The following is a 26,741-nucleotide window of genomic DNA, read 5'->3' as shown; positions in this document are numbered from 1 at the left end:
CAGTGAAGAAATACATTTTAATTGAAAAGTTTTACATCTGAATGGCAAATATACCAAATGTCAAAAATACAACTTTACAATATCAATTTAGATTTGTGCTTTCATTTTGCAAAGCATTTTAAATGTTTAGGATATGACATTAAACCATAGTCCCATCTGTGTTCTGGTTGCTTCCATGACATTACTTAGGAGGTATGCAGAGTTCTTCTGTGTCCTCTCCAACATTCTTGCACCAAAAATATTATCTAGCCATTTGTTTCAATGCTGTTAGTGAGACCTTGCTTTGTGCAAAATGGCTTCTGCATTTTTTCATTTAACAGCAGCACAATTGAATTCACTCCAAAGTGAAGCAATTTGGGATGTTTCTGAGACATGTGATTGGGTGCTCATCCTTCATCAGTTTTTTCACTTTGCACTTTTGTACCACAGGCGTTCAGAGCAGTTTTGTGGCCCTGTTAATTTATCAAGGAGACTGCACCAAAAGATTTCATGGGGCCCAGCAAACTACCTGGAAGTTTTTTGCCTGCTAGCATTACACAAACAAACACTCAGTAATTAAAAATTGCTGTGCTGCAAACCTTTGGCATGGCACTACTAAACAGAGGAATTAAAAAAATGTTCTTAAACTGCATTTGGGTGCAATTTTAAATGACTATTAAACCCATCAAGCAGAAAACATTAATTATCTTATCCATCTATTTCTTTTGCTTTTTGGTTACAATGTTTCCTGCGGAAGTAATAAAAAACTTTTATCCTTTTGAGTCATAAGTTATTTCATAAATGACTATAAAAAACTGCAGTTTTCAAAAGAATCAACAATTATCTAAACACAAAATCAGGATAGGAAATGTGCACTAGATGTACTATCATATTTCCCATCAAAAGGCACTAATTTATGTGTCACACTAAGAAAAAAAATCAATTTAAAGATTAAACTTGGTAGCAATTCACCACGATTTCTTCAACACCTTCCAAACCAGAACACCCTACCGCCTAGAAAAATAAGGGTAGCAGGCACATGGGAAAACCACCACCTGCCAATTCCCCTCCAAGTCACACACCATCATGGCTTGAAAGTATATCACTGTTCCTTTACTTCCTTTATCTTTGAAAAATGAAAAAGCATATTTTCAACTGACTGGACATTTTGCAATTTGAACTGAGACAGGGCAGACTGCTTAAAATTGCAAGGCCACATTCCTAGGTGGAGGTGAGAAACCAACATATCACCCTCGAGAGCGTGAAGAGGCAGACATTTCCTATAAACTCGACACCAATTAAAACTCGTAACTGTCTAAAGAGACATTAAAAATGCCATATATTCTTTCACCTTTTTCTATTATTTTTCTCTAACTCCCCTTATTTCTGATGCTTGCGTATGTGTGTGTGCCCTCCTAATAACTGCATGAGGGTTGAATTCTTGACATCGCATTTTTATTATTTTTCTCAGATTTAGTTTGCTCTTTGACTCAAGCAAACTTTGTTTGATTGGCTCCTTATTGCTCACAGCTCATGGTTAAACACATTCCTATTTGGAAAACACATATCCTTGTAAAAACAAAACTTAAACCTTTGTAATGATAGTTGAGGAGGTTAAATAGAGGGGGGGCCCAGTTCACCCCTTCTTACCTGGTCATAAAGTGAAAATGAAGGTTTAAGCATTTATACTGTGCAATAATTGGGAACTATTATTATTCAACAACACTCAGACAGCATGAGCAATGTTTAATAGTTTAAGTGGGTGGTTTTTTGGATGTTCTTGACGTTGTCATTGAGCAACATGTTAAGTTTCTTCTTTGCAATCAATCTGAGGGAGCAAAATAATATAATCGACTATCAGGAAAATAGTGATAAATACGAATGCTACTACACCTCAATATGAAATGACTTAAACATGATATATATCAGATGTGTTCAAGTAATTTTGTACTAAAGCATGATACCAATCTACTATGCAAATCAATGTCCCTGGAAGGGAATCATTTTTAATATCACTTTCCACCTTGGTTACAAGTGACACATTACAGCAGAGGAAAAGGTACATTGACATTGTTATATCTAACAGAAGTAGCTGTCCAGTGGGACAGTAACAGTAATGAGCATTAACATTTATGTTATTAGTTTCCATATGATTATTGCAGTCACATAGAATAAGCATTCTTGTAACCATGTTAGGAATAGGCCACATTGCCATTGCATTAAGTGATAAAGGGGAACCTGTAGATGTGGTGTACTTGGATTTCCAAAAGGCACTTGATAAGGCGCTATATCAAAAGTTACTACAAAAGATAAGAGAACATGGTGTAGGGAGTAATCTATTAGCATGGATAAATGATTGGTCAACTAACAGGAAGCAGATAAATGGGATCTTTTTTGGGTTGGCAAGCTGTAACTAGTGGAGTGCCACAGGATCAGTGCTGGAGCCTCAACTATTTACGATCTACATCAAAGACTTGGATGAAGAAGCTGAATGTATGATAGTTCAATTTGCCGATGACACGAAGATAAATAGGAAAGTAAGTTGTCAAGAAGAATTACAGATTCTGCAAAGGGATATAGGCAGGTTAAGTGGGCAAAAATTTGGCAGGTTGTGTATAATGTGGGAAGATGTGAACTTGTCCACTTTGACAGGAAGAATAGAAAGCCATTATACTATTTAAATGGGGGAGAGATTGCAGTAATCAGTGGCACAGAGGGATCTGCGCATCCTGGTACATGAATCGAGAAAAATTAGTATGCAGCTACAAGAAGTGATTAGGAAGGCAAATGGAATTCTGGCACTTATTGCAAGGTGATTGGAATATAAAAGTAGGGAAGTTTTACTGCAGCTGTACGGAGCCTTGGTGAGACCACACCTGTGAACAGTTTTTCAAATAAAGAGACCCAAAAAAGATATAACTGCATTAGAAACAGGTCAGAGAAAGTTCACTTGACTCATTCCTGGGATGAGGGGCTTATCTTATGTAGAAAGGTTGAACATATTGGGCCTGTGCCCATTGGAGTTTAGAAGAAGGAGAAGTGATCTTATTGAAACATAAGATCCAGAGGGGACTTGATAAGGTGGATACCAGGAGGGTATTTCCTCTTTGTGATGGTGGTGGTGGTGGAGAGGGGTGGGGGGGTGGGGGGCAGAGAACAGAACTAGGGACACAGTTTAAAAACAAGTAGTCCCCCTTTTAAGACTGGGATGAGGAGAAATTTTCTTGAGGGGTCGTTAGTATGTGGAATTCACTTCCCCAGAAAGCAGTGAAGGCTGGGTCATTAACTTTATTCAGGGCAGAGTTAGACAGATTTTTAATAGACAAGGGAGTCAAGGATTATGTAGGGCAGACGGGAAAGTGGAGTTGAAACTACAACCAGATCAGCCATGATCTTATTGAATGGCAGAGCAGGCTCGAAGAACCTACTCCTGCCCCTAAGTCCTATGTTCCTATTAAATGCTCTTACCTTTTCCATCTGATCCAGAAGTAGAGAGCAACAACACACAGTACGAATGTGAATGATGCTAAAGTCATAAGGGCAATCAGTTCTGTTAAGAAGTTAAGTTTGATGATCACATCGTCTCCACTCGCTGAATGTTCTGCAAGTACACAGGTCATAAATCAGCTTAGTCTCATTGAAAACAAGTCAAAAGCACCACTATTTGTCTGTTACTGTGCCACTTGTTTTACCTTGATCCTGTGTTGCATATAAAACCACCCACTAAGTCCAAAGAATGCTCCAATAAATGTTGGCGCCATTGTCACTACCACCATTATCTGCCTCCCTGAGTTAAGTCATAGGACCAGTACAGAGAAATTGCAAATGATTTATTAATCAGTTGTGGCTCCTTTGTCCAAGCTTTTTTTCCACAATCTGAACCGTCAACCCAAAAATAGTTTACCTTCTTAATATTCATTATTTTGCCTCAATGACGTTTAATTAAAAAACAATAAAGGGAAGAGATCTTCAAAGTTCCAAAGGATTTGGTCCCAAATCATTTTTCCCCAGTAAATATAAAGAGATACAATAATTTGGAAGCTTGTTAAATTTGGCTAAGGTATCTTTTCCCCCCAAGAATGCAATAATTCTCTACATATAATTTAAAGTCACTGAAATATTGTGGATAATAGACTTTTACATTTGTTGCATTGATGGGCTATTTTCTGCTGGAATTCTTCATGTAACTGAAGTTACTGCACGAGGATTATTCAGTTTCAAAATGTGTTTCTTAATTTCACATTAATGATAATGCACCTTGCTAAATGAAGACACTACTCTGAACAATAGTTCATAAGACAGAATTCTGGCATCCTAGGAAGCAAGTCCCATGGATTGCCAGTTATTTCATTCTACCTGTTCTATTTATATTGAGGCAGCTTTGCTCTCAAAGCAGTTAACTATATTATGACGCTTTTGCCCAATACAGTAAAATACAACTGAAGAAACACGTAACATTTTTGTGTTTAGTTTGACATGTTATGTTGGTACTGCTATGTATATTTTGATATAAACTAAATTTACAAAGAAAAATAATTGTAAACATTTGCATTCATTTTTGTGCAATGTACTTGTTGCAGAATTGTCACAAACGCTTCTTACACTAGTCTCAAATTTCTGAGTAGTGGACATACCTGTCAAGCATTGGATAGAGCTCCAATCACTCCAAAAGCTACCATCAGCACAAAACATGTTAACAGCTGCTCTCACACGGACACAGTACATTGTTTTAGCTGTCACATTCAGAGATGTAGAGGTGACTGGCTCAGGAATTACTTTAGACTGGAAACAAAGCACAGTTTTAAAAAAAAACTCCCAAGCACAGAAACAGCACCACACAATCAAAAGTCTTTCCAATAACTGCTGCTATATTCCTGATCTGACAAATGATTTACAACTGGAATGTTAACCTGGTGTTTCCCTTTGATGCTGATGGATGTTGTTTTGTGTATTTCCAGCAATTTGTGTTTTTATTTTGGATCAATTTTTATTAGATCACCAACAAAAATCTGAATAAGTTCAAATGGCAATAACTTAAGAACTGCTAACGCTTTTAGGACTTTAGAAAAAGTACCAATGCAAGTGCAATAGAGATTTCAGGCCAAGAAGAATAGCCATTCTTAGAAAAAGGGTGAATATTTCTGAAGAAAAGGAAAGCTGGAATGGAAAGCAAAAAAAGTGACAAGATGAGGTTAAATTAGGAAGCACACATTTTGAGAGTGACCCAAGAGATATTACTGAACCTTGCTGGTGTTCAAATCACAGAACTGGTAAAGTTGAAACTGAAAATTGGGCATAATTTTGGAACCAAATGGAGAATTGCAACAATTCTTTTCCCTTACCAATTTTCTCCAACCCTTCCTCATTGTTGTATGCTTTCTGGGGAACAGTTCCAGAGGGTGCATTTACCCTCCATTCCTTATGTGAGCTTTGACAAGCAACCAGTTCAGTCCTGGGGATATCATTGCTGAGCCCAGTTCTGGTTTGCGTTTGATGTCCACAAGTGTACTTACAGCATGTAGGCAACCTGAAGTAGGAACACTTGGTGGTTTTCCTCTCCATACCAGGGGCATTATGGTCAATAGAAGGGCACTTGGCACCAGGCCAGCTAACTTGGATTCAATCATTAATTTGTATTATGTTGAATCACAGTGGAAATGAAACAGAAAAGTACGCCAAAAAAGATCAACTTTCTCAAAGAGAACATGACAGCTGAACCATTAGGACAGATGGTAGATGGATTCATAAAATCCAAGAGACAGCTCTGGCCAGGGAGAGGCTGTAAGAGGAGCAAGACAACAGAACTGACATTTCTGTTTAATATAACTGAAGCTTGAGACCTGTAGCACTAGGTTAGCAGAAGCTGGGAGGACATTGTCTCAGAATGCTTCAAGTTAATCCAGAAGTCAGATATAATAGCAGAATTTTTTCTAAAGCAGAAAGCCACATGCACTGAGCTACGGAACCAGATCTGCTGGGAGAGGAAGAGTGAATTGTGCTACCTTTCATTCCAACTAAACAGGCATCAATGACTTCACTACTACAAAGACAAGAAGAAGAGTGAAAACAACAGATAGATTAGGGAGCAGCAAAGTATTCTTGAACATTGTTCCAAAGGCTAAGTAAATTGGTGTCAGTTTTGCAAGGGAAAGCTAGATAAATACATGGGGGAGAAAGGAATATAGAATATGTTGATAGGATGAGATGGAGTAAGGTAGGAGGAGCAAGCTGGTGTGGAGTTCAAGCATTGGCATAGACCAGTTCTACTTAATGAACAAAGAACAAGGAATAGTACAGCACAGGAACAGCCCTTCGGCCCTCCAAGCCTGCGCCGATCATATTGCCCGTCAACTAAAACATTTTGCACTTCTGGGGTCCGTATCCCTCTATTCCCATCCTATACATGTATTTGTCAAGCTGCCTTTTAAACATCACTATCGTACCTGCTTCCACCACCTCCTCTGGCAGCAAATTCCAGACAATCACTACCCTCTGCGTAAAAAACGTGCCCCACACATCTCCTTTATAGTTTTCTCCTCTCACCTTAAATCTATGTCCCCTAGTAATTGACTCTTCCACCCTGGGAAAAAGCTTCTATCTACTGTGTCCATGCCACTCATAATTTTGTAAACTTCTATCAAGTCGCCCCTCAATCTCCATCACTCTAGTGAGAACAATCCGAGTTTCTCCAACCTCTCCTCATAGCTAATAACCTCCAGACCAGGCAGCATCCTGGTAAACCTCCTCTGCACCCTCTCCAACACCTCCATATCCTTCTGGTAATGTGGTGACCAGAATTGCACGCAATATTCGAAGTGTGGCCTAACCAAGGTTCTATACAGCTGCAGCATGACTTCCCAGCTTTTATGCTCAATACCCCTGCCGATGAAGGTAAGCATGCCATATGCCTTCCTGACTACCTTATCCACCTGCGTTGCCACTTTCAGTGACCTGTGGACCTGTACACCTAGATCCCTCTGATGGTCTGTTTCTGTGCTGTACATTCTTTGTAAGTTGAGGCAATTGACACAGTATTGTTTGATGGAAGTGCAGATTGAAGAATCAGTGCAAAAAAGGTCAGTTCACCAGATTCACAATCATAATGGCTGGAAGATTGGCAGGGGGGAGCCATAGATCCATGCCTCATTCTTTGGATCCCTATACCTACTGAACAAGACTTTAAGCACTAAAAGCCTCACCTCAGAATATCTAATTTACTGTGCCAAGCCAGAAGCAACTTTGCAGGAGTTTTGAATTGTTTTTTCAAGTAATTAATTTCCCTACCTCCCAGTCAGAGCTTTTTCCACGGAATTGCACTTCATATTTCATACAGTGAAGCTTCATTTTGCCAGCTGGAGGCTCCCATTGGATATAAATGGTACCTGTTCTTGATGAGGTCAGGTTGACCTGGTTAGGGGCTGCTACCTTAACTGAAGTGCAACAATTTATGAGTACAGCCACAAGCATCAATTCAATAGAAGCTAAACATCTATAAAGGCCATTTCACATGATTGATTTGATGATGTTAAATTGCATTCATTTAGTATTTAGCTTGTTGGAACCCTCACAGTCTTAGCAGGTAATAGTGCAGGACAACATACCTGCAGTTCTGTGAGGAGCAATGTATAAGGAGGCTCTGCTTCTTTAGGGAGCTGTCACAGAGTTGTCACCACATGCAACAAGGCCTACAACCAGCTGCCTCAGCTAACACGGTATCTCCTGTTGCGATCAAGGTCCAAATAGCCCTAGTCGGTCATCCATTCTCATATTAAGGAGGTGACTGAATACATATTTGCCAATGCAACCACTTTCATCACTTTCCCAGTGGATGTTTGGAAGCAGCAGAGGTGGCTCTGGGGTGCACATACTCTGCAGGCTTCCTTCAAATACAAGGCTTTGTGATAGTATCTATATCATCCTTCACACAATCCCACTGTCTTCATGAATTGCATTGATTCCACTCATGTAATGTGCATGTGTTTGCTATTCTGGCAGTTGCTGCAATGCTTTTACCTTTTTATTAATTATTATTTCATGGGAGACAAGCAACGCTGGTAAGGCCAGTACATGTTGCACCATGTGGGCACCGACTGCTTCAGTATTAGAGAAGTCTGAATGGTGCTGAACGTTGTGTAATCATCAGCAAACATCCCCACTTCTGACCTTATGATGGAAGGTAGGTTATGGATGAAGCAGCTGAAGATGGTTGGGCCTAGGACACTACCCTGAGAAACTCCTGCAGTGATGTCCTCGGACTGAAATAATTGCCCTCCAACAACCACAACCATCTTCCTTTGTGCTAGGTATGACTCCAGCCAGCAGAGCGTTTTCCCCGATTCTCATTGACTCCCTTTTGCTAGGGCTCCTTGATGCCACACTCGGTCAAATGCTGCCTTGATGTCAAGGGAAGTGACTTCACCTCACCTCCTGAGTTGAGCTCTTTAAGTTCATGTCTGGACCAAGAGCATTGGGTCAGGAGTTGAGTGCCCTAGGTGAAACCTAAACTGAGCAGCAATGAGCAGGTTATTGCTGAGTAAGTGCAGGTTGATAGCAATGTCAATGACATCTTCCATCACTTTGCTGATGATCAAGATTGGACTGTTGGGCCCGTAATTGTCAAAAAATCCAATCCTGCCAATGCTCCATTCCCCCACTCTTTACACTTGGCTCACGAGTTCTCCCAGAAACCTTAACTCAGTGGTCAAATTCATTCAGATCCATGGTTCAACTAGAGCCCTCACTGGACAGGCCACTGGAGTCCTCAAGCAATGTTGCTGCAACCTTTACACGTTTGGTTGCATACTGCAATACAACCATCCTGATTGGAGGAGGGCCATGAGAAGCAATTAAAAAATGCACTTCCTCTTTAAGAGGCAAAGGCTCCCCCATCCACCCCCCCCCCACCCCCACCCACCCCGCCCCATGTATTTCCCACACCCAATTGGAGAGCTGCCTCTAAAATGTACAATTAGCATGGAAAGCTCCCCTTCCAATGTTAATGAATTCTGGCCACACAAATTGATTGTGTCTCCCTTCAAATGAATCGAATGGGCAGACTGAACATTCATCCACATTTGCCCAATGCAGATTTGAACCAAAAATCATCCCTTATTTCTAGAAATAATTATTGTTTTGGAGTTCCTGGTATAAACAAGGGAGAGCATGGATGTGATAAGTGCTCTCTTTGCATGAGGGATGAATGTTGGCCAGGATATCAGAAGAACTTTCTACTCCTTTTCAGGTATGCTGAGGATCTGTTGCAGGTAGGAAATATATTACGTTTTCTGATATTAATGTAGATGTATTTGTCATTTTTTGTTAAAAGAAATTGTTGTCTCAAAAATGAAGTGAATAACCACAGCACTTAAAAGGAGTACAGACCCAGAAAGTTGTAAGTTCATTTCCTGGTTTCTAACAGGTTAACTCATTTCATACAGAATGGCAGCTAAGGTTCAACAATTGGGTGTAGCAGCACTAGGCTCAGACAAGTCACTTCAGATATATTTTAGACATGAGAATACGCATCAGTGCCTATCTAATGGGGTGCTTAATACCTGTTAAAATGCACTCAGATGAATCACTGCCTTCAAGATAGCAGTACAAATTGAAAAATAAAATGTCTTCATTATAAGATATAAGCTCATGTTACCTAGATCTTGAAGCTGTAATGTGTAGTATGCTGGTCTTACAGGCCCCATTGCTGAGGAGCCATTTATGCATATGTTGAAATCACTGAATTCGATGAGATCATCACTGTGAAAATGGCAGCCAACAATATTCCCCTGATTTTTAATGTAATTATCACACTCCGTTGTTTGCTCCAGCTCTTCATGCCTGTTAATATTTTTAAAATTACTTAGAACATAATTTACAGCAATGAGTACAAGGCATGGGAAGACATGCTTAATGATATACAATAATCCTACTGGTTACATTGTACACAATTTTCTGGCAAGCAGACCCTTTTATAAGAAATTAAAATGGTAACTTTAACACTGTTTAATGTGAAAACAGTGAGCTGCTTCTACATTTTGATTCTGTTGCTGCATTTTAAATTAATCATTTCTGTTTTAGCAGAGATTTACCAAGTACTATATACGTTCCTTAGATTTTCTCAAATTAACACACAAAACATCTCCTAGAACACATTTTCTAAACAAAAGGTGCTACAACCAGAGTTTGTTCAACATAAATTTGAAACTTAGTCTAAAATGTTTAAATATGTTTATTTATTATGGATTGCAGCACACAAAGACCATTAGGGCAAAAGGCAAAATTAAACGCAGAAACCCTAACTTCATTGCGGTTCTTTCTTTAAAGAATAAATTCAATTTCCAGCATAGTCTGTAAACATTCTTCACAATCACAGAGGTTGGTTTTAGAACTATAGGCATACAAATTTACTGTCAATAAAAATCATTAGACGTAGCTGAGAGTTACAGCCTGAATGCATAAATTGTGATTAAGCGTTAAGTAGTAGAATTTCTAACTAAAAATTAAGTATTCGATTTTTCCCCAAAGCAGTTATCGTTATTTAATTTTTTAAAAAATCAAAATATATAGTTGTTTGTAAAGTGTAACATAAAATGATATGAGCAGCAAGCAGGCAAATTGAATTAAACTAGGTGATTCTGGTGGAGAACACACTGCTGTAAACTGTATTGAAAATATTTTGTTTTTGTGCTTTGAGATGGTTATTTTAAAATTATACACTAATTTAAAACTAGTGTATATTTTCCGATATTTCATCAATACTGGGAAAGCACTTAAACTAGCAAGTGTTACCCCAGGCGCACTTCTCTAATTATAAATACCTATTGATTGTTTAATAATTGGTCACAATTTTGTGGTGGTAATGAGAGTGAAACTAAGTGTTCACACCATTACTCCTCAAACTCACTTCTGGAGTCTGTACGTGTGTAATTAAACACAGAGATCCAGAAGATGCTGTCAGCGATTCCACGCTTCCCCACAATGTGCGCTTTTGAAGTCCCCCCATTTCCCCCCACTGACAGCAATCAAGTAGAGATCACTGAACTGACAAGGACTTGACCATTATGCTATTGGTTTCATTGTAGATACCCTTGCTGAATGAAGTGCAACTGTTTTTTTAAAAAAACCAGTATGCTAGGTTTGTAATTATTGCTGAAAAACTTCTCTGGGCCTGAAAAATTAATTTTATATTTGTAGAATTTCAAATCTCTCCATGAATATGCAAATCACATTTTTAAAATCTATATATTTAAAAATTTATGATATTTCAACTTCTAGCTTAATGCCATATGCATCTCCAAATCATTTATTTTGCTCTCTGTAAAATTAGTGCTTTTTAATTCCTGGTTTTCTGTCTTTTGGAAAATGCCAAAATGATTGGCTGCTTATCCTCCTTAATGACATCACTGTTACTCAATAACTGGTGATCCCCTTGACTTGGTGTCATATTCAAATTGACACCAGAAAGAGGGATATCACTAGACTTTGCGGGCAGCTTTTTTTTGAGAGTAATGGTAAGTGCTGTCACTTGCTGACTACAAAATCGACGTCAATATAAGATCAACAACATGGGTTATGCCTCCTTTGGTGTACTAAGAAAAAGAAGCAATTCTGTGTTCCTTTTCTGATGCTTGTGACAATGCGCCAGCATATTTCCTTTTGCATGAACTATTAGCACTGTGGTACATACCAATAATGAAGTGTGTAATTGATATCATGTGGAGCACTCATTCCATTCTGCCATATGCAGTCCATATATTCCAGATTGTAAACAATGCATTGCAAGTCCCTAATTTTGGAACCCACGTGTCCTTTGAGGGAAAAAAAACAGTAAGAGTTATATCTGTATGCATTGCGAGGTGAATCAGAAAAAAGGTCATTATTCTCTTTGGAGCAAAGTGGCTGGCTACATTTTATTCACTTTAATGAAAGTGTGTGATAGGTGGATTTTTTATACCACATAATAATAGGAGGTATATTCAAAACAATCTGGTTTAATTGACTCTACTCCATATATCTATGGAAACAGCAAGTAGAAATGATTTAAAGTCACCAATGAAAGTGCTTTTGAAGTGTAATCACTGATGTAATCATGGCAACATGGTAGCCAATTTGCATACTGTAAGATCCCTCAATAAATAGCCAGTTAATCTGTTTCACTGATGTTGGTTGAAGGACAAATATTGGCTAGGACACTAAGAGAACTCTCCTGCTCCTCTGAATATGGCCATGGGATCTTTTACATCCACCAGCAAGGGCAAGGTGAGGCCTTGGTTTAATGCCTCAACTAAAAAATGTCTCCAGTAGTGAATTCGGCCTCAGCATTGCACTGAAATATCAGTCTGCATTATGTGTTCAAATTTCTGGATTTGGACTTAAACCCACAACCTGCTGACTAGGAAGTGTCTTAATTCAGTATTTGCATGCAAAGACATCTTAATGTATTACTTACACCAAGGCAAGCCATTAAGAAAACAGGAAGTTAACTACTGTAGCTTTTGATAGACTCAGACAGGCAAAGAGGAGAATGAAGAAGGTGGGTAAAAATAATATAGTAAGAAGCCCTTTTTCCCCATGGCCAACCAAGTTTAGAAACTTCCATTCCCCTCTCACTTCAAGCACTAATGTGAGGCACTCATGATATCTTTGACACCAAGGGTGGTGCCATCCAAATTGTAAAACTTAAGCCTGGCATAAACAATGTTTAAGACTTTTTGCACCCTAGTTGATGGGTCCCTGAAGACTCATTTAGTGCTACATTCACATCAATGATCCCAAATGTTACACTATAATTTGGATAAAAACCTCAGACTCACTGTTACGCTTCCTTGCTCTATCTGGAGTATCTAGTACTGCATTGACTTCAGTCTAATATCAGGAGTTTACAATGATGCACAAATGCAAAAACTGCAGTATGTCACATCGTTTCAATACCTCAACACATATTAATATGGCCTTTCTCCTCTTACATTTACATTCTTGTGCATCTCCAACTTCTCTTGTGCGTACCTGGACTCAATTGTATTGATTGGTCATGTTCAGTTTTCCAACCTCTGTCTATAATTGGCCACACCACAATAAACAATTGCACAATAATATTAATCATGGAATATGATCATATGTTTATATCTGCAATTTAATTTGTGGTTATCCTTCAACCTTTGGAGGGATTCAGAGCATCTGGGCAGTTTTAGCAGCCATCATTAAAATATATCCATCAGAGGAGTTAGTTTCTGTCATTTAATTAGATATTGAGGAATATAAATTGACTTTCTGTATATAGATGCTAGAACCGTGCTGGTCCATGACAATTACCGGTTTAGTTAGAACGGGTTCCTGAATTAATACATTCAAGTTACTGCAAGTCATCCATCTTGGTGGGATGCTAAAGCAGTTACACTTCATAATTTGAAATAAAATATTCTTTGGATGCAGATGTCACAGGCAAGGCCAGCATTTATTGCCCTTCGCTAGTTGCCCTTGAGAGATTGGTAGTGAATTACTACTTCTTGAATTACTGAAAGGTACATGTTTATTGCGCTTGTTTATTAAGGCAATTGGAAAAATGTGAATATAAATCCAGTATTTCAAGTTACTTACCTAGAAATACAATTAAAATATTTTACTATTAATAAATACCATTGGCATTCATCACTTCACAAAGCAACAGGAGAAAATTGAGACTTGATTTCTTCTGCATGCGATGGTTTACCTTCCATGGGTGGCCAGTATACTATTTCAACCCAGTCACTGTGTAGCTCAGTCCCATTTATACATTGTTCTTTTACGAGTGTTTGGATTTTCACTTCTATTCCCTTGTTGAGGTTAAATCCATCAGTATATTCCAGTTTTTTGGTGGTGACATGCTGTCAGAAGAGACAAATCCATCACAGATCAAAAGATACAAATATCATCCATTCAACGTTTCTCAAGAGTGGCAGAATGGACATTTGAATTTACTGTTCACGTAAATTCATTTCTTTGTTTGAACCAGAATTTCTGTAAAATCCTTCAGGGAGAGGAAGGATCTAAAACAAATGGAGGATTTCTTTTCATTTTTGTTTCCAAGATGAAGAACATGAAGTGATGGGGAATTAACAATTTTATTTTCCAATTTGCTCATCCAAAGTCAACACTCTTACGTGAGGTATAACAGTCAGCTTCTATTGCCCAGCTCTGATCAGCCTAACTAGTTCCTTAGCCACAGTCTCTTAAGAAAACCTTTTATTGCACCAATGTGACTATCTAAATTCCACACAGTCAGTTTTGAATGGTGACCTCATGACCACTAGAATATGGGTTGAGAGTACTTGCATTCATTTCACACAGGACATTACAGCAAACAGAAAGAAGGTTTTCACCCCACCATTCTTAACAATTCACCCAGAAGCAAAACTGTTGGCTTTTCACTCACTGCACTACCAGTTTTAAAATGCTGCTTTCAGAAAACAGATAAACAAGTCACTTGTGCCAATCCTCCATATGATGCATGTGTACTGTCACAGTATGGCCTGAAAAAGGAACTATGAGCTGCACTCAAAAGAAGAAAAAGACTTTCATTTATATAGCGTCTCAAAGTGCTTTACAGCCAATGAAGTGCTTTTGAAGTGTAGTCATTGTTGTAAAGTAGGAAATGCGGCAGCTGGTATGTGCACAGCAAACTCTCACAAACAGCTATGTGACAATGATCAGATAATCTGTTTTTGTGATGGTTATTGAGGGATGGAGATTGGTCAGGACACCAACGGTAACTCCCCTATTCTCCTTTGAAATAGTACCGTGGGATCTTTTACATCACCTGAGCAGGCGGATGGGGCCTGATTAGAGAAAACTGTGATGACAACAAAGAAGCCGATACAGAAGCAGACAACTTTTAAAAAAAGATCGTGGGAAATACGCAAGTAGATACAAACAAGTACTTTAATGGTGGTTTAAACCATCTAGTGCTTGTTCTCTTTCTTTGTTCAATCTAAGTCCTTTTTCAGATATATTTCCCGCCACATCAAGATGGCTTGATTTTTCAACCTCATATACCTTTGCCAAACAAATGCTACATGTAAGGCTGAGGGAACTTCATTAATTTAAGAATGTCACCAATGAGATAGCAAGAAAAAAGACAGGAACCACTCAGGTTTCTATCCAAGGTATTATGTTGAACTTAATCAACAGAATGATTGATATTTGTGCACAGACTTTCCCAGGCATAGGTTTCAATAGTCTCAGTTGGTCTTGGGATCAGAAAAGTGACAGGTAGTTATGTCTACATTTCTCAAGGATGGTTCCTGGTGGATCAACCAAGGGGTGGCACTGATGTCCTCCAGGGAGACATACCATCCTTTCCAACTGTATCTATGACACCTCTGGTTGGGTTGTCCTGTCCTCACATCTGAAGTACCCTATACAGTTAAGAGAATAGTACCTCAGAAGATTTCTCTTAAAACGTTATTGCAGAAGGACCTTCTGGCTTGTTAACCCCCGCTCCTTTCTAAGCTAGTTTTGATTTAGATCACTGAGTTTTCTTCAAGTGTCAAAGATAAATTTCTTGTACATGTTAATGGTAACAGTATTTTAAGATTATATGTTGGAAAACATATGTTGGAACATTTCATATTCAATGTGTTTCATTTACCTTACAGTTTGTCGAATCTACATTGCAATGGGACATCATGTACCGGACCCCACACAACTTCTTGTTGGTTAAACTTAGTGGAGCTTTCCAATGTATGTGAAGTGGACCCAGGTGGCCCAGGTCTGTGACCTGCAGATCTGTAGGTGGATCAACTGGAACAAGATAACATTTTTTAAAAGAGGAACTCGCAGTCAAAAGATTGAGAAGTTATGTAATTTAAGAACACATTTCAGTAAATGAACAGCATCCAATCCTGAAGGTCATACCTGAGGTTAATATCTCGGATCCAGCACTTGGCCATAAAATTATAGCAAGAAAAGCAGCAATGTTGTTCAGATCCATGGTCCAATGCCCACAAGAACAGCTCAGTTACCTTGAAATAGAAAAAATATGCATAAATACAAATATGATACTGCCAGTTCACCATCCAGTATTATAAATTTAATCATCCATTTCCAATTTACACATTAGACATACACCCATGCTGCTTTTTTCAAAAGAGTAGAACATTAAAAATATTTCGGATTGTTTAAGCAATTCTGTAACATGAAATGAACATTATACATATGTGCTTTTGCTTGTGTTGAAGTAAAGCATAATTTAAAACCTTTTTTGCACAATTTAAAGTTACTTTGCTCTGATATTTTCAATTTTTAATGTTCATTTAAGAGAATGCCAGTTTGTGTTTTGTTAGACTTGGGATGTGCAACCATAATATCCAAGTTACTGCACCCACACATAAAAAAATTCAGGAGTTAAATCTTTAAGCCAAATATTGCAATATATATTTTGTCCATTATTTGCAAGCTTTATGGTTGGAAATGCAGTTTTATGGGATACAATGCTTTGAGTTGACAGAAATCATGAACATGTTGGGAGACACCTATTTCTAATTGTGGTCAAAAGTACCAAAGCAGCACAAACAGTGAGATATAGGCATACCAGAATGAGCAAGTCAATATTTGCATTCCTCAATAATCCTCTTTTCAATTCCATTTTGTATTATAAAAGGTACATTACTCACAGGAGTTTCTGTACTCTTATATAGGTTCTGTCTTTCATATTTGTGCATTTGGAAGTGGGAGCATTAGTATGAGTGGAAGACCTGGGGTGAAAGCAATACTGAGACATTGGTTTTAAGCTTTGACAAGGGAATAGCAAAGGTGGTGTCAGGATCTGGGAGCATTGGGAAACTGGGAGGAGTTGTGATGTTTGAGGGCCCTGGAAGTTGGTATCGCGGTTAAGTAAGAATGAAATATTGTCGATGTGCTGCTTGTTGCCACTTAATCAGAAAAACATACATGTATGTGTGTAGATGCTGCTGTTTAGTCACCTCCTTCATGGTTGGCAGAGAGTACCCTGAGGTGAGACCTTTTCCGGTCTGAGTATCGCTCCATTTGGTGTTATCACCTTATAGGATCTTTGCTGCTTGCACATTTGGGATCCACGTCTGTTTTTATAGATGTAGGACCCTTACTTTCTGGCCAATGTAAAGTGGTGGTAATTCAGCACCTACACTTCCATCATGAGTGTCTTTCAGCCTGTCTTGCCTCTTGATGTTTCTGGTACGTTCACAATCGTGGATGACTTAATGAAGTGATGGCTTGGTAATGTGCTCCTCATTTTCCTTGGGTGCCCTGGATATCGCACAGACAATTGTTCTGGACCCTAAGGCTCACAAACATTGTTTCCCTGCAGCAATAGCCTCATATCTGTGTCCATCCTGTAACACGCTCTCTACACCATGTTCCTTCGGCTTCTCCAGTAGATCTTTCTGGAATGTGTCAATAGGAGGGGAAGCAATGACCAGCTCTATAATGCATTCAGAGAATGCTGTATCCATAAAATTGAATTATTTTCATTTCTCTCTGCAAGTACTGACAAAAATCATCAGTACATTCATTGGTTTTCTGCGTATATCACAAGAACTCCAAGCAGTTTATTCTTGAATTTTCTTTCACTTTGAGCTCGTCATCTAATGTTGGCCATAACTTGTGGGATCCCGCTGGTCAGATTCGGCAAACAAGAGGTATTTATTCTGTGTAGCCCTTCATTTCCTACTACAATTCTGATTTTTATGGCTTGTTCTTCTGCACCCACAACTTTGTGGTCTAGGAAGCTTAACTCAATTCAGTGTTCATGTAATTTGAACTCATCTGGGACACCAGTTCATCTCAGGGAATCTTGATGCCATGATTTCAGACTTTTATTACTTTTCCTCCTAAGGAGAAAGCTTCAGTATCAGAGTTTCAGCTAACTGTGATGTCAACAGAGCTGCACTGGCACCACATGAGCTGTGTTGCATCAGCATGAGCCTCAAGCCTGCAGGTGGGAGTGACTCTGGTGATAGGTTGGCTAACGGTGCTCATATTTGGTGACAGTGGGAAAGAATCTGTGCCAAAACACGACGCTGGACTGGTCTCTCCGGCTAAGACTGCAGCTACTATTGCTCTGCCAGGGTGGGGCAAAAACAGATCACAAAAACTTAAATCTCACTACTCACAACTTACTCTCCCATTGCAAGAGCTATGATCTGGTCACAATGCTTCTGGCATGGCTTTCAATTCCACTATTGATTTCAGATTCTAGTCAATGCTGCCAATTCATCGCCACTGCCACCATGTTGTGTTATGTAGTGTTTCAGAGGAATACAAAGAGCTGAAGGGATGGCACAGAGATCAAAGCTTTATTGGGAGATGACTTTTTGTTTCTTGATTACACATGTTGCTCTCTGTGCAAAACTGACTAGAACCAGTGATATTACATCACTTCCTGTGATGTATATATTTACATAAGAAAATATTTTGGATAAAATATATGTTTAATACACTAACCAATATACTATCACAACAGCCAGTACTTGATGTGATGTACTTTTGGGGAAAATTCTATATTTTGCATTAGGGCGATGGTCCCTTTAAGAACTATGTTTCTCTGAATAACTTTTTGTGAAAAAAATCCACTTGTTTCCAGTAACTGATCATGTGACCAAATTGCCTGGGAGATAAACAATAGAGAGAGAGAAAGAGTTTTATATTGTAAGACTCGAAAATTAAAGAATATTAGAACCATCTGATCCAATGGCTATGGTTAAGGCACTCATGATGCCTGTGCTGAACAGGGAGTGCACAACCATGGGGCAGTTGGAGAAGATTTGAATGAACAATCTTGCCAAAAGTAAGCAGAGGGCCCTAGAAATCTCAACCTTAAATTAGTCTTTGAAATGTCCCTCAGGTCAAGTGGTTATTTTTCCAATTTCTAATAAGTATCTAACTTGGGCTAATTAGGGGTGTAATTCAAATGGGTGTAGAAGGAAAGTTGAGTTCAGAAATTTGGTTAATGGTATAAGTAAATGTGTTCATTGTACTTTTATACTGTCTAGTTAAGCTAGAGTGTACTTATTAATATTCGTGTTATTTGATTTTTGTGTAGTAACATTCTTTTGATTTGAACTGTGAACCATGTGAATTCATTCTTTTGGTAAATACTTGGGTTTTCCAGATTTCCTAAAGAGAAGCGTTACTTGTCTGAGATGACAACAATTGGGGGCTCTAGCAAGATCACAAATTCAGATTGATATGGGTACACTGGGTTTGATAAGGTTTTGACTAAAACGAGTTAATGGTGAATTTTACTATATTAAGCCAATAGCAGAATGACTTTGACAATTGCTAAGGCTTTTCTGCAGATGGAAGATTTGTCCCTATGTGATTTGCAACAATTAACCAAGGTTAGGTTAATAGAATTAGCAGGAGAGTTGAAGTTAGAGATAAAAAAAGAACAGATATTTGATGCAATAATATAGCATTTAGAATTGGAAGAAGGTAAAGCTGATGCAGACCCAATGCAGATTGGGTTGGCTAGGATTCAATTGCAGATGAAGAAGCTTGAACTAGAAAGAAATAGAGGAAAGGCAGTTAAGGGATGAAAGAGTACAGCAAATGGAAGTTTAAAAAAAAACTTGAATTAGAGGCCCAAAGAGAAAGGGAAGAGAGGCAGTTTGCCTTGGAGAAAGAAAGACTTTAGTAAAGCAAATCTAGTAAATCAAGAACTAGTGATTTCAGGTGGTGGTTCAAATCCAAATCCGCATTTTGATTTGGCAAAGGATATTCACCTAATTTATTGAAGATGGAGATGCAAGATATATTTTACCTCATTTGAGAAAGCTGCTACAGTTATGGTGGCACAAGGAGACATGGACTTTGATTTTGCAAAGTGTTTGGGTGGATAAAGCAACAAATGTTTACTGAAGTCTTTTGGAACAATTTTCAGATTACGAGATAATTAAAAATGTGGTACTTAATGCATATGAGCTGGTTCTCAAGGCATAACAATTAAGATTTTGGACCATCAGAAAAAAACTGAACAAGACATTTGTAGAACATGCAAGAGAGGAAGAGATGGTGTGGGCGATATTGTTCAATGAAATTAGCTAAGACTTTTGAAAATGTGAGGGAGGTCATGATCCTGGAAGAATTTAGAAACAGCATTCCAGTAGCTATTAGGTCTCAGTTGGAGGACCAGGAAGTTTCTCAACTAAGGGAAGTTGCATTTTAGCCAATGGATATGTTATCTCACATAGATAGCTAAGCACTTAATCTCCATTTATGAACCCACAAAGGAGCTGGAAGAATCAGAAATTTGGAAAAGATTCTGGCTTTAAAAGGGAGGGCTAACACTTATGATTAATAAGGATGATAATATCAAAGATAAAAGTGATGTAAAGAAATCTGTATGCTTGCATTATGGTAAGCCAGGACATGTGACAGTGAATTGTTGGAAGCTTAAAGAAATACCAGTTGCAGTAGTAGGAATGTCTAAGCAGTCTTCAGAAAAGACTACATAAGTAAAGGAAATGAGTAATAAAACCATAGCAATAGTACAGTTGCAAAGTGTTCTCTCAGAACCTACTACATTAGTGAATGCAATTACTCAGGACAGCCAAGAAGATTTGCCTTATGAACTGATGAAGTGAGCTACTGAAAGTTATAAAAGTTTTGCTTCCAAGAGAGATGTATTCCATTAATCCTACAATGAAATAAGTAAACAAAATAATATTAAGAGATACCAGATCAATTCAGACATTGGTGGTGGCTGAAGATACGATTTGTCTTCCAGAGTCTGGTGAAAGAAAAGGCACTGATTAAGGCAGGGTGCCCTTGGGGCTTCGTTCTTTTAGTAAATACTGGAGTTTTCCAATTTCCAGTAAATAAATAAATAACATTTCGGGTATCTAGAGAGATCACAACAATGAGCACACCCCACCAATTGTTGGGCGTGGCTGCCTGGTCCCATTGCTCCTCAATCCCACTTGGCTCTTTGAGTGTGCCCAGGCATTGAGTCATGCAATCCCTGGAACTGCAGCCTCTGTTAGTGTGGCGCTGCTGAGAATGCTGGTCCTATGATTGGACCAGCAGCACTTAGATGGCAGCCCAGCAATACGCATAAAATAAAAACAGAAAAGGCTGGGGAAACTCAGTAGGTCTGACAGCATCTGTGGAGAGAGAAATAGAGTTAACGTTTTGAGTCAGCACAAGTTCTTCAGAGCTAAAGAGAAGTAGAGATGTGATGGAATTTTTACTGTCGGGTGCTGGGGGGTGTGGTAGAGCAGGTAAAGCAGGATAGAAGGTCATCGATAGGTTGGGGCTAAGGAGAGATTGACAAAGATGTCATTGGCACAAGACAAGGAGTGTTAATGGTAGTGGTGAAGGCTAAAAAAGGTGCAGATAGTGACATAAAGGCAGGAAAGCAGAATGTGGTAATAGGAGAACAAGGGTCAGCACTCAAAAAGAAACATGGAACAATTGACAGGTGGTCCTTTTGTGGGGGTGGGTGGCAGGAGGGGGTGGTGGTAGGGGGTAAAGGATAAAAAAGGGGGTTAAAACAATGAATGAATGAAAATCAGTGAAAAATAAAAATATATATATTTTTAAAAGGGATTAACAAAGGGGTAAGGATAGAACAGTGTGTTCATGGTCTGAATTTGCTGAACTCAATGTTAAGACCAAAGGTGCTCTGCAAAATGGTCACCCAGTCTGCGCTTGGTCTCCCCAATGTAGAGGAGACCACATTGGGAGCAGCAAATACAACAGACCAAATTGAAGGAAGTGCAAGTGTTGGGCCTTTGGATGGTGAGGAGGAAGGAGGTAAAGGGGCAGGCGATGCAACCTCTGCAATTACATGGGAAAGTGCCGAGGGAAGGGGATGGGATGTTGGGGGTGATGGAGGAGTGGACCAGGGTGTCACAGAGGGAACAGTCCCTACAGAATGCAGACCCGGGGGTGGGGTGTGAGGGGAAGATGTATTTGATGGTGGCATCATGCTGGAGTTGGTGAAAATGGTGGAGGATGATCCTTTGAATGCAGAGGCTGGTGGGGTGAAAAGTGAGGACAAGGGGGACCCTATCATGGTTCTGGGAGGAAGGGGAAGGGGTGAGGGCAAAGATGTGGGAGATGTTTCGGACACGGTTGAGGTCAACCACAGTGGGGGGGGGGAACCTCAATTAAGGAAGACATGTCAGAAGCGCCATTTTGGAAGGTGACATCATCGGAACAGGTGGAACGGAGGTGAAGGAACTGAGGAAATTGTATGGAGTCCTTACAGGAAGCAGGGTGTGAGGACCTGTAGTTGAGGTAGCTGTGGGAGTCGGTGGGCTTGTAATGAATATTGGTGGACAGTCTATCACCAGAAAGGGAGACAGAGAGGTCAAGGAAGGGAAGGGAAGTGTCGGAGATGGAGCATGTGAAGGTGAGAGAAGGGTGGAAATTGGAAGCAAAATTAATAAATTTTTCCAGGTCGAGACAAGCGCATGAAGCGGCACCGACGCAATCATCGATGTACTGGAGAAAAGAGTTGTAGGAGGGGGCCTGAGTAGGACTGGAACAAGGAATGTTCCACATACCCCATAAAGAGACACGCATAACTGGGCTTATGCGGGTACCCATAGCAACACCTTTTATTTGGAGGAGTTAAAGGAGAAATTGTTCAGTGAGAGAACAAGTTCAGCCAGACGGAGGAGAGTGGTGGTGGATGGGGTTTGTTCAGGCCTCTGTTCGAGGAAGAAGCAGAGAGCCCTCAGACCATCTTGGTGGGGGATAGAGGTGTAGGGGGATTGGACGTCCATGGTGAAGAGGCAGCGGTTAGGGCCAGGGAACTGGAAATTATTGTTATGATGTAGGGCATCAGAGGAATCGTGGACATAGGTTGGAAGAGACTGGGCAAGGGGAGAGAGAACAGAGTCAAGATAGGAAGAAGAGTTCTGTAGGGCAGGAACAGGCTGACACAATCGGTCTACCGGGACAGTCTTGTTTGTGGACTTTGGGAAGGAGGTAGAAGCAGGCTGTCCGGGGTTGGGAGTCTATGAGGTTGGAAGATGTGGAGGGAAGATCTCCAGAGGAGATGAGGTCAGTGACAGTCCTGGAAACAATGCCTTGATGTTTAGGACCCCTGCACCACCAACAACAACTCTTATTGCAGTATATTGATGACTGTTTTGGTGCCGCTTCATGCGTTTGTCTGGGCCTGGAAAAATTTATCAATTTTGCTTCCAATTTCCACCCCTCTCCCACCTACACATGCTCCATCTCTGACACTTCCCTTCCTTGACCTTTCTATTCCCATTTCTGGTAATAGACTGTCTACCAACGTTCATTACAAACCCACCAACTCCCACAGCTACCTCAACTACAGCCCCTCACACCCTGCTTCCTGTAAGGACTCCATCTCATTCTCTCATTTCCTTCACCTCCATCGCATCTGTTCCAATGAGGCCACCTTCCAGAATGGCACTTCTGACATGTCTTCCTTCTTCCTCAACTGAGAGATCCTTCCCTACTGTGGTTGACAGAGCCCTCTACAATGTCCGACCCATCATCCGCACCTTTGCCCTCACCTCTTCCCCTCCCAGACCATGATAGGGTCCCCTTTGCCCTCACTTTTCACCCCACCAGCCTCCGCATTCAAAGGGTCATCCACCGCCATTTCCAGCATGATACCACCACCAAACAGATTGTCCCCTCACCCCACCCCTCCCTCGGCAGCATTCTATAGGGACCGTTCCCTCTGTGACACCTTGGCCCACTCCTCCATCACTCCCTACACCTCATCCCCTTCCCATGGCATCACAGAAGATGCAACACCTGCCCCTTTACCTCCTCCCTCCTCACCAAGGGCCCAACACTTGCACTTCCTTCAATTTGGTCTGTTGTATTCACTGCTCACAATGCGGTCTCCTCTACATTGGAGAGACCAAACGCAGACTGGATGACCATTTTGAAGAACACCTTCGGTCTGTCCGTAAGCATGACCCAGGCCTTCCTGTTGCTTGCTATTTCAACACTCCACCCTGCTCTCATACCCACATGTCAGTCCTTGGCCTGCTGCAATGTTCCAGTGAAGCTCAACGCAAACTGGAGGAACAGCATCTCATCTTCCAATTAGGTACTTTATAGTCTTCCAGACTTAACATTGAGTTCAGCAACTTCAGACCATTTTCTTTTCTATCTTTGCCCCTTTTCAATCCTTTTAAAAAAAATTATTTACTTATTTTCATTCATTTGCTGTTTTATCCCTTTTTAATCCCTCTTTTTAACCCCTTTCTTTTACCCTTTTCCCCCTCCCCACCCCCACAAAATGGCCATCTGCAACTTGTTCTACCTTGTTCTTTCAGTGTGCTGACCCTCTGCTATTCACGCATCCTGCCTTCTTACCTTTGCCACTATCAGCACCTTCTCTAGTCTTCACCACTACTATTAACACTCCCTTTGTATGCTGCCCAAGACATCTTTGTCCATCTCTCCTTAGCTCCCACCTACCACTGACCTTCTATCCTGCTTTTCCTGTTGCACCAACCCCCACCCCAAACAGGGTGAGGGGCGGAATTTATGCTTTCAGCCCCCATGGCGGGTTTTCTGCCGTCTCAGTAAAAATCAGCCCAATATTCCAATAAGTGTTTGGCATCCACATTCTTAAAAAATAATGTATAAAGGAATAATTTTTTCTTTCATGGATATCGTCCAGCTTCCTTCATCCTTTCTAGACAGTGGCATACGATAGTTGAATAGAATTACAAAACAATTTCATCTGAATCATTCAATTACGTGAGAGATAGTGGAAAACTCCGATTACATTATCAGTGTATACCTAACCTTAAACTCTAATGACGCAATGGAAAGTAACAAACTATTTTTGCCCTTCAGAAATTGTTAGTACTTTACCCTAATGAGCCACTGCACTGCTGCATTCAAACCTCACCCACTTTTCCATTACCTTTATCGTATAATTTTATTGAATCGATGTGTATGGTATTATGTATCTTCCGTTTAACTATTTCGGATACAAAGGCATACAATGTTATTTTGACAAAAATACCGGTGCTGCTTGCGCGCTATGCGATTCCCGGGAATAAACAGAATTTATACATGAACTCTGAAATGGGGAGATACTATACACTGGCTCGTGTTAAATCATACACCCAGTTTCTATTTATATCTCAGCGGAGACCGATAAACGAAATAGCAATAAATATTAATACATAGACTCTATGACATAGCAGATCGACCGCTTTGAAATTCCATTACAGCTCACTGATTCACAGAAAATTAAGCCAAACGTACTTACAATGCAGACAACTATTGTGCCGATTCCGTTTCGCCGAATATATGGTAAGGAAGCTAAAAAGTAGAAATGAACTGACGCGCGAACCCGTTAAAATGAAAAACCCGTACTCTAAGCAGCACTCACCTTGCGTGTCCTTGGTTCCTCTGTTCGGATGCCGGTCTATCCAACTAAACCCACACAGGATGCAACAGATATGTGGGGCTCCCACTCGCCCACGGTACTGGATTTCATTTGAATTGGAACCAGTATTTCTGGTCACTCGTTTTCTAAATAAGTGGAGATGTGCTAACTTGTTTAATTATCGCTTCATCAATTGCTCGTTATCTGCCGTAGTTTTGATTTAATATGGTTGGCCAATGAATAATAGATTGTCCCAGTCACTCTGGCCCTTCTCCAAAATAAGACCTCCACCTTTAAAGGCAGTGATTCATTCGACGCAGCAGCTTGTGGTGCCAGATACCTACCCTCATTTAAATAAACAACGGCACGCCCTTCAATTAAGTAAGAATCACCGAATCAGAGCTAGGTGTATGTAGCCTTGACGATTCCCACCACCCCGCCACCCCCCCCCCCCCCCCCGCCTCCTCCTCCCTCTCTTTCCTAATCGGTTTGGTTTGGTATCAAACCGGTATACAAGACGACATTTTTTTTATTAAAGCTTCAAGTTGTAGATGAATAATTGGTACCAAGATTTTGTAAAAAGTGTTAGATTACAATTTGCGCATGATGGGTGTCGGAATGAATAGATAAACATCAATTTAAAATTCAGTTATAAACTGGGTTTATTTAACTTATTCATTTAACTTCTATAGTGTTTCAATTGGTTGTGTCACATCACAGCAAGCATGATGTAGACAGATAAGAAATTACGGTGTACCTTTAAGCAAACGCTGGACAATGTCCTAAAAAGATCACCGAAGACCAGAAACCGTGATTTGCTTCAGAAGTAATGGCGAATTTAGTAGCGGTTGCTTAATTAATGTGCCACTGTTCAGCAACTTACCGCCAGGGAGGGAAAGCCAAGAATGGTGAATCGTCACGACACTATGGTCGATTTGTACGACTCAGCTAGTTTCGCATTTTGCTGTTCTCTACATTTCTCATACAGTCTGGCTGCAAATGTTCCTTTTGAGCTAACGTGAAACAGCTGTTGACTCTGAAATCACTGGAGTACTGCACCCTGCTCATCATAAATGGTACACGAACTGTAAATCAACAACTGCAGATCAACACTTTCATTTGCCGAAAGCATACTGCTCAAGAAAACGTTTTTAGCAACTCCATTTTGATAGCATTTTGGCAATAGGTTCATTATGAAAACAGGATGCCATATGTTTTTCTATATATATATATATATCCTCCATGAACAAAATAGTTTAAACAGAACCCATGGGCAATATGACTCAAACAAGCCCACCTTCCACCTAAGTTACCAACATTAATCTATGCTTTGTAGCATCATCCCAGGTGGTATTGTAAATAGAAGTTTAAAATTAAACAGATAAAGTGAACAGGTAAAACC

General features: G+C 39.9%; 1 protein-coding gene across 4 annotated transcripts; it reads right to left on the bottom strand.

Annotated features, from left to right (window-relative positions):
• On the bottom strand, positions 1-26,322 carry LOC144683816 (interleukin-13 receptor subunit alpha-2-like). 4 transcript variants are annotated; one of them, XM_078547274.1, is made up of 10 exons: positions 26,223-26,322; positions 15,868-15,974; positions 15,602-15,753; positions 13,685-13,838; positions 11,663-11,783; positions 9,629-9,813; positions 7,264-7,409; positions 4,614-4,761; positions 3,448-3,580; positions 1-1,807 (listed from the first exon to the last, which is right to left on the bottom strand). In XM_078547274.1, exons 2-10 carry the CDS (start codon positions 15,941-15,943, stop codon positions 1,726-1,728), a joined length of 1,197 nt encoding a protein of 398 aa, XP_078403400.1. In that variant the 5' UTR covers positions 15,944-15,974; positions 26,223-26,322; the 3' UTR covers positions 1-1,725. The 4 variants fall into 4 exon arrangements, with proteins under 4 accessions (XP_078403400.1, XP_078403399.1, XP_078403398.1 ...); XM_078547273.1 differs by lacking the exon at positions 26,223-26,322 and adding an exon at positions 26,097-26,185; XM_078547272.1 differs by lacking the exon at positions 26,223-26,322 and adding an exon at positions 25,343-25,676.
• Positions 26,323-26,741: the final 419 nt, after the last annotated feature.

Source organism: Cetorhinus maximus, chromosome 8, assembly GCF_964194155.1.
Source record: "Cetorhinus maximus chromosome 8, sCetMax3.hap1.1, whole genome shotgun sequence".
Taxonomy (NCBI): Eukaryota; Metazoa; Chordata; class Chondrichthyes; order Lamniformes; family Cetorhinidae; genus Cetorhinus; species Cetorhinus maximus.
The sequence above is the reverse complement of the archived record's forward strand: the minus strand, read 5'-3'. Positions and strand labels throughout refer to the sequence as shown.

What these genes read in the sequence shown, in the direction of transcription:
- LOC144683816 (XM_078547274.1), bottom strand. Translation starts at nt 15,943, where the DNA reads ATGGATCTGAACAACATTGCTGCTTTTCTTGCTATAATTTTATGGCCA. An exon ending in ATACTGGCCACCCATGGAAG is followed by an intron (nt 11,784 to 13,684) that starts GTAAACCATCGC and finishes TTTCCCTCAAAG; the next exon opens with GACACGTGGGTTCCAAAATT. An exon ending in TTCTGGATCAGATGGAAAAG is followed by an intron (nt 1,808 to 3,447) that starts GTAAGAGCATTT and finishes TTGCTCCCTCAG; the next exon opens with ATTGATTGCAAAGAAGAAAC.